The sequence below is a fragment of the Hyla sarda genome, chromosome 1 (genome assembly GCF_029499605.1).
Source record: "Hyla sarda isolate aHylSar1 chromosome 1, aHylSar1.hap1, whole genome shotgun sequence".
NCBI lineage: Eukaryota > Metazoa > Chordata > Amphibia > Anura > Hylidae > Hyla > Hyla sarda.
Window position 1 is genome coordinate 547,975,750 of NC_079189.1, and position 8,847 is coordinate 547,984,596.

General features: G+C 37.7%; 1 protein-coding gene across 1 annotated transcript in view; it reads left to right on the top strand.

The window, feature by feature from the left end:
* CDK7 (cyclin dependent kinase 7) overlaps positions 1-8,049 on the top strand; it is a 35,785-nt gene extending 27,736 nt beyond the window's left edge. The window contains exon 12 of the mRNA XM_056541578.1: positions 7,083-8,049. Coding sequence (XP_056397553.1) covers positions 7,083-7,111 — 29 coding nt within the window. The 3' untranslated portion in view covers positions 7,112-8,049. The remainder of the gene's footprint in view (positions 1-7,082) is intronic.
* The last annotated feature ends 798 nt before the right edge of the window (positions 8,050-8,847 follow it).

The following is an 8,847-nucleotide window of genomic DNA, read 5'->3' on the forward strand; positions in this document are numbered from 1 at the left end:
TAAAGAATTGATGGAAAATAATACTTTGACTATACGACAGTCAGACAAAGGGGGTTCCATAGCAGTTATGGACACTACACTATATGAGAAATTAATATTGGAGATGCTGCAGGATGTTAACACCTATCGCAAACTGAGCTACAACCCCACTGATAGTGTAAGAAACAAACTAAACCAACTTCTGGAAGAAGGTACAGCTTTATCTATTATATCTGAGAAACAATCTGAATATTTGAAACCGCTCCATGTGAAATGCCCTATATTCCATGCGTTACCTAAATTACACAAGGACATGTTCCCACCACCTATGCGACCGATTGTTGCGGGTATTGACTCTTTGTTGGAAACACTAAGTTCCTGGCTAGATGAACTGCTGCAGCCTCTTGTATGTAGGACCATGGGATATATTAGAGACACTAAAACTCTACTCCAGGCTATGAAACACCTACATTGGTCTAATCAGGAGAGCTGGATGACGTGTGATATTACGGCTTTATATACATGCATACCGCATGATAAGGCTGTTATAGCCGTATCTTACCATCTCAAAAAATATAGAAATTATGATTATGATCTACAAGAATATATTTTACAGGTCATGCTTTTTTTGCTTCAACACAACTTTTTTTGCTTTAATAATATTTATTATTTGCAAATTACTGGTTGCCCGATGGGCTCTAAATTTTCGCCATCCCTGGCCAATCTCTATATGGCATACTGGGAGGAGGTCGTCTTGTTTTCGCCAGCCAACCCGTTCTACCATCTTATTGGGTGGTATGGGCGATACTTGGACGACCTCCTCCTGGTGTGGCGGGGGACTTCTATTGAAGCCCAGCATTTTTCGCAATTTCTCAATTCTAATGATTTTTCTTTAATATTCACTATGAATACTAATGCCGTGAATATAGATTTTTTAGATGTCACACTCACGGGGGACCAAGTAAATGATTGTATTCAGACTAAACTTTTTCGTAAGTCATGCTCAGGAAATAGCCTTCTTCATGCTACTAGTCGTCATCCCCAACACACTATTTCAAACCTCCCAATAGGTGAATTTGTCAGGGCCAGGCGTACATCTACACAGGATTCTGTATATTCTGATACATGCAAAGATATTAGGAAACGCCTGAGGGACAGGGGATACAACTCACATACTATAGCAAGAGCGGAGGGTATCGTGAATTCCAAACCGCCGGGGTACTATCTCAAAGATAAAGTAATTGATAGACACCCAGACACAGAAAATAACTTAACTTTCACTACTTCATTTTCAAATCAGTTTGGGGAAATTAAGAACATTATTTACAAACACCTACCGGTTTTACATCATGACCTCACCATGTCCAAGATCCTACAGGCAAACAGTATCAAAGTCGTTCCTCTAAGGGCTAGATCCTTACATTCGCAACTGTCACCTAGTGACATTACAGCTCATAATACACAGGGCAATACCTGGCTCTCCATGAAAGGGAGTTATCAGTGTGGAAGAAATAGATGCAATATTTGCAAGTTTATGACTAATTCCAACACTTTTAAATCATGTGTCACTAACACCAGTTATAACATCAAAAGTTACATTAACTGTCAGACACATCACGTTGTATACAGTATTACCTGTTTAGAATGTATGCTCCAGTACATCGGATGTACTAGTCGAAAATTAAAAATCAGAATACAAGAACATCTTAATTTACCTTCACCAGGTCATTTTTCTAATATATGTTTGGCTATGCCCGACAAGGATCTAATAGAAAAACATGATGGCATCGTTCCCAGGATAGAAGTTACAGGTTTGGAGAGAGTACATCCTCCTCGTAGAGGAGGGGATTGGTGCAAGTCCCTGTTCAGACGGGAGGCGTTTTGGATCCTGTGCATGGATTCTCGCTTCCCGTCTGGACTAAATTATAGACAGGATTTGTCATATATATATTAGTCATTATACATTTTTTCATAATGTTAGATGTGTGTAGAATCATGTTTACTTATTTATATACACATTTACTATTACTACTATTTTTATTTCTATTAACATATGTCTTTTCATTCATGTCTTAAATATTATATCATGGTGGTTCCATTTAGCGGGACTATGTTGCACTAATTTTCCCCACCTGTGGATACACACCCATGGGTGGTTCCTCCTCTCCTATGGGATATGACGATATAAAAGGAAGTTTTGCTGGGTTTTGTAGTTGCCATGACTAAGACTTAGCGTTAAGTCGAAACGCGTCGGTGCGTTCGGTGTTGTTCTCTTTACATTGTTTTTATTCACTGTTTGCTCATGCACTGGATTTTTTATATGGAGAAATAAATTTGAATGTTTTATCCAGCCTTGGGAGCCGGAACTTCCTTTACTCTTTCTGGTAGTTGCAAGGGTCTTCCGGCTTCCAAGGCGACCATTTTGTAGTGGATCTGTTCTGCAATATCTGAATCGTACAGTCATAAAGGAAAGATCCCACCTTCTCGTGTGACTGCGCATTCCACGCGTTCCGTTGGGCCCTCTGCAATAGGGCTTCAGCCCTGTAAGTCTGTAAGGCGACCACCTGGTTGTCCTTGCACACTTTCCCAAAATTTTACCAAGTTCGCGTCAGTTTGGGTTGCAAGGTGTTGCAGGCGGCAGTGGCTCAGTCCTCTGCCTGATTCTGTTTAGGGTATTTTTTCCTGCCCCGGGGACTGCTCTGGTACATCCCGCAGTTTCTGTGGTACCAACCGAGAAAAGTAGATTATTATTATAATTTTTTTTGTATGCCTAGTGTCAGCGCCTCAAAGTGGCAAGAGCATATGCCCATGATTTCTGTGTCCCCCAATGGATCCTAGGAGAGATTTTACCGTAAGCATGAAAAAATCTACATTTTATTATATCAAGTATCCAGCAAATGGCACACAAGTATTGGTGTCATATATACTGGACCCTTGGTATAATAGAAGTATCACACAGTCTAAGGCTCTGTTCATGATTTTATCAGAGGTTCCACTCTGTCACAGAGGCATAAAAATGCTTTGCAGAATAATGCAGTTTTGTCTACCAAGAGAATAAGGCTCTGTACACACTGCATTCAAGCCTTTTATCTGAGGTCCGTGTTAAGACTTCCTGACTCCTGATGCAGTGGCATCGCCCACTGGCTCTAATTGAGAGAAGTTTTTAAGGCCAAGTTAAAGGGGTGGAAACCTTTATTTATATAGATATATATATATATATATATATATATATATATATATATATATATATATATATATATATATATATATATATATATATATATATATATATATATATATATATATATATATATATTAGTATTATTAGTATTAGTATTATTAGTATTAGTATTATTAGTATTAGTATTATTAGTATTAGTATTAGTATTATTATTAGTATTATTAGTATTAGTATTATTATTATTAGTATTATTATTAGTATTATTAGTATTATTATTAGTATTATTAGTATTATTATTAGTATTATTAGTATTAGTATTAGTATTATTAGTATTAGTATTTATTAGTATTAGTATTTAATTATTAGTATTAGTATTTATTTATTAGTATTAGTATTTATTTATTAGTATTAGTATTTATTTATTAGTATTAGTATTTATTTATTAGTATTAGTATTTATTTATTAGTATTAGTATTTATTAGTATTTATTAGTATTATTAGTATTTATTAGTATTATTATTTATTATTAGTATTATTTATTATTATTAGTATTATTTATTATTATTAGTATTATTTATTATTATTATTATTCATTTTTTTATTTTATTTTAAATCAACTGATGCCAGAAAGTTACAGATTTGTAAATTAATTCTGTTAAAAAAAAAAAAATCTTAATCCTTCCAGTTATTATTAGCGGCTGTATACTACAGAGGAAATTCTTATCTTTTTGGATTGATTTTCTGTCACGACCACAGTGCTCTCTGCTGACTCCTTTGTCCATGTCAGAAACTGTCCAGAGCAGGAGCAAATCCCCATAGCAAACCTATGCTGCTCTGGACAGTTCCTAAAATGGACAGAGATGTCAGCAGAGAGCACTGTGGTCGTGATGGAAAAGAAATCCCAAAAGAAAAGAGTTTCCTCTGTAGTATACAGCTGCTAAAAAGTACTGGAAGGATTAAGAATTTTTAATAGAAGTCATTTACAAATCTGTTTAACTTTCTGGCACCAGTTGATTTAAAAATAATAATAATAATAATAATAAAAATATCCACAGGAGTACCCCTTTTAACCCCTTTCTTTGGCCATTTTTCATTTTTGCCCTTTTGTTTTTGTAATTTTTAGTGGCTTCTGTTTTTACACAGTGCAGTTTTGGTAAAAATTGCACCTTATATATATTCTGTAGGTCCACACGGTCGCAAGGATACCCAATTTATATAGGTTTCATTTTATTTTACTAAAAAAATAACTACATGCACCAAAATTAATACGTTGAAAAATGTTCTCTTCTGACCCCTATAACTTTATTTTTCCGTATCAGGGCTAATTTTTGGCGCCGTGATCTGAAGTTTTTATCGGTACCATTTATGTTGTGATAATTTTTTATTCCTGTTTGAAATTTTTTTATGGCATAAAAAATTACCAAAAACACACTATTTTGGACTTTGGAATTTTTTTTTATGGGTATGCCACATGCGGTTTAATTAACAATATATTCTTATAGTTCGGACATTAACGCACACGGCCGTACCACATGTTTGTATTTTATTCTACTGTGTTTTTTTTTTTTTTTTTATTCAAACATTTCTTAGGGAAGGGGTTAAACCACATTTATTAACATTTATTTTCCTTTTTTATTTTTGCAGTACATTGCATACACTGAGTCCTACACTGATCACTGCCATGCAATAGAATTGATCAGTGTTATCGCCTCTCAACTGCTCTTGCCTGGATCTCAGGCACAGAGCAGTCATTCGGCGATCGAACAGCGAGGAGGCAGGTAGGGATCCTCCTTGCATCCTGAAAGCTGTTGGGGACGCCGCGATTTCACCACGGTGGTCCCGATCAGCACCACTGAGCTAACCGGCAATGTTTACTTTCGTTTTAGACGCGGCGATCAAGTTTGATTGCCACGTCTAAAGGGTTAATGCCAGACATCAGCCCGACTGGCTATGTCCGGCATTAGCCATGGGTCCCGGTTGCCTATAGCAACCGGGACCCATTCAGTATGATGCGCGCGTCTATCTTGGGAGCAGCAGATGGACATTTAACCTGTTAAGGACCAAGGGCGTACATGTACGCCCTGAGTCCGCTCCCGTTCTATAACGCAGGGCCACGACTAGGGACATGTGGCTAATAGCGCGCGGCACTAATCGTGGTGCCGCACGCTATTAACCCTTTAGACGTGGCGTTCAAAGTTGATCGCTGCGTCTAAAGTGAAACTAAACTGCCCCCAGCTAGCTCAGCGGGCTGTTCGGGATCGCCGCGGTGAAATCGCGGCATTTCGAACAGCTGTAGGACAGCAGGAGGGTCCCTTACCTGCCTCCTGGTGTCCGATCGCCGAATGACTGCTCAGTGCCTAAGATCCAGGCATGAGCAGTCAAGCGGCAGAATCATTGATCAGTGATTTCCTATGGGAGCTATAACACTGCAAAAAAAAAAGTGGGGGAAAAAAAGTTAAAGATCATTTAACCCCTTCCCTTATAAAAGTTTGAATCATCCCCTTTTTCCCATAAAAAAAAAGTGTAAATAAACATGTGGTATCGGCGTGTGGAAATGTCCGAATTATAAAAATATATATATTAAACCGCACGTTCATTGGCGTACGCGCCAAAAAATTAGTGTATTTTTGACCACTTTTTTTAGATCATGAAAAAATGAATAAAAAAGTCTGATCAATACAAAAATGGTACCGCGAAAAACTTCAGATTACTGCGCAAAACACGAGCCCTCATACCGCCCCATACGCAGAAAAATAAAGTTATAGGGGTCAGAAGATGACAATTTTAAACGTATAAATTTTCCTGCATGTAGTTATGATTTTTTCCAGATGTACGACACTATCCAACCTATAGAAGTAGGGTATCATTTTTCCGTTTCATCGTAGCTTTTTGGGTAAAATGACTGATGTCATTACATAGTAGAATTGGTGCCACAAAATATAAGCCATCATATGGATTTTTAGGTGCAAAATTGAGTTATGATTTCTTTTTAAGGTAAGGAGGAAAAAATGGAAAAACCCCTGGTCCTTAAGGGGTTAATGAACGTCCATTTGCGGCAAGAGGTTAAAGGGGTATTCCAGGCAAAAACTTTTTTTTTTTTTTATATATCAACTGGCTCCGGAAAGTTACAGATTTGTAAATTACTTCTATTAAAAAATATTAATCCTTCCAACAGTTATTGGCTTCTGAAGTTTTCTGTCTAACTGCTCAATGATGATGTCACGTCCCGGGAGCTGTGCATGATAGGATGAATATCCCCATAGGAACTGCACAGCTCCCGGGACGTGAGTCATCAGAGAGCAGTTAGACAGAAAACAACAACTCAACTTCAGAAGCTAATAACTATTGCAAGGATTAAGATTTTTTAATAGAAGTAATTTACAAATCTGTTTAACTTTCCGGAGCCAGTTTATAGATTAAAAAAAAAAAAAGTTTTGGCCTGGAATACCCCTTTAAGGCCATGTACATGGCTGAATCCTGCCAGAAATTCTACCTAAATGTTCTGCACATTGATTTCAGTGGGATATTGCAGTCCCGTTCAGACAGCAGGATTTCTGCAGCGGAAATTCCGCAATCTGCAAAAATGTTAGACCAGTCTTATTTTGGCTCAATCAGATTGAAGCCAGTGGGGCTTGAATTCCGCCAGAAAGGTGTTCTGAGGGCACAGAAATCCCAGCGGAATGCCGCAATTCTGTTCAGCAAGCTTTGCCGAACGGAATTTGTGCAGAATTGCTCAAATTCCGCTGTGTGAACATAGCCTAACAGTGCAGGTTTTGTAATGACTTGCTGTATATCTATTTTTTATATTTTTTACATGTTAATTTTATATTTTTGTGATATAGGTTTATTGTGTAATATTAGTCGTATATAGAAAGCTAAGTTAACATTTATTCTTATAATTTTTATTATTTTTTTTCCCCAGAGGACATTGTGAAAAAGTTAAACTTCTGAATAAAGACATCTCCCTGTTTCTACCATAAAGAATCGCTGCTAGAACCGAGACTATGGACATGGTGACCTATACTGAACTTGAAGATCAACTTTGTAATATATTGTATAATAGTACTTCTCACTACTGTTGATACCAATAGTTTTTGTTAATATTTTTTTTAACCTTAGCTGACTTGTAAAAAAAAAAAATCTTCTCAAAGGATTCATGAATATTAATACATTTATTTATTCTTGGAGCTGCAGTTTTATTGGACTAATCGCTGAGAACGAATTATACAGGTTTGGCTCTAAATTTGCTGCAGTAAAATCTCTTCTTGTTAACACCTGAAACTCTGGAAATGCAGCAAATGTCTTTGTGTTTTTTTGTTTTTTTTAAATGCACAAATAATTTTTTTTGTCTCATATTGCAATCCAAAGTGTGAACGTTAGAATTTTACATGTCCTGGTGATTAGTCCGTACTCCTTCCTCCGCAACAATGAAATGGAACCTCTTCTCTGATGAAATAACCAGAAATTCTCTGCAGGATATCTACAATGCTGTTTGCTTCTCCAACATGCAGAATGAATTGTGTGTGCACAGAATTATTCTCTGTATACTTGTAGTAGTTACTTTTAAGCTCTATTGTTCCTTTTTTAAAGGGATATTCTCATTTCAGCATGTTATCTTCGATTCTAGTGGTTCCCAACCAGGGTCCCTCCAGCTGTTGCAAAACTACAACTCTCAGCATGCCCGGACACTGATTTAAAGTAATAATTTACAACATTTTGAACTGTCCTGCCAATGAGTATGAGAATTGACATTTTAGGGGATGTTCACAGCTTTGCAGTTTACTTATATTATGCAATCTGCAGTATCCTTAGAGCTGTATATATGGACGCGGCTGCACGTAGATTCGTTTAGTGCCACCAGACCCCCATAGCCATCTTCTAGGACAGTGGTCGTCAACCTGCGGACCTCCAGATGTTGCAAAACTACAACTCCCAGCATGCCCGGACAGCCAACGGCTGTCCGGGCATGCTGGGAGTTGTAGTTTTGCAACATCTGGAGGTCCGCAGGTTGGAGACCACTGGTCTAGACATGCTGCGAGTTGTAGTTTTGCAACAGCTGGAGACATCTTGGTTGGGAAACACTATATGGTCCACTTATTTGGGCATGCTGGGTGTTGTGGTTTTGCAACAGTGTGATGCACCCTGGTTGGGGTAACCCTGGGATACAGAATAACTAACGGATCAGTGGTGGCCTCACCTGAGACCCCCGCTGATTCCTAGAACACAGTAAAATTGTAACTCCGAATTATCAATAGAGTGGGCAGAGCATGCATTCGTTCTCTAAGCCTTCTGAACATTGTGGAGTGCTTGGTGAAATAAGAATACTCCTTTTAAGTACTGAGGCCTCAGAATGGGGTATTTCGGTCCATCAAACAACCTAACTCTTGAATATAGAAAATGATTTTCCTCTCCAGGTAATAGATGTGCACTGTCCTCGGGTACAGAGTGAGTGGCAGCAGTGTGCAGGTTATTGCTTGTGTTACTGTAACATAAATGCAAATAATATCTTCTTGTCTGTGACATTTACCTGTAGAGATTAAATGTACAAATAGATATTAGCTCTGAATATTTAACAGAATTGGTTGTCTATCTGTTGGTCACTGGAGCGGGGCCATAAATCTTCCTGCTGCATGGAAAACATGCGCTCCATGCGTTATCTGTTGGCGCTCTGGAGATAGATGGGACTG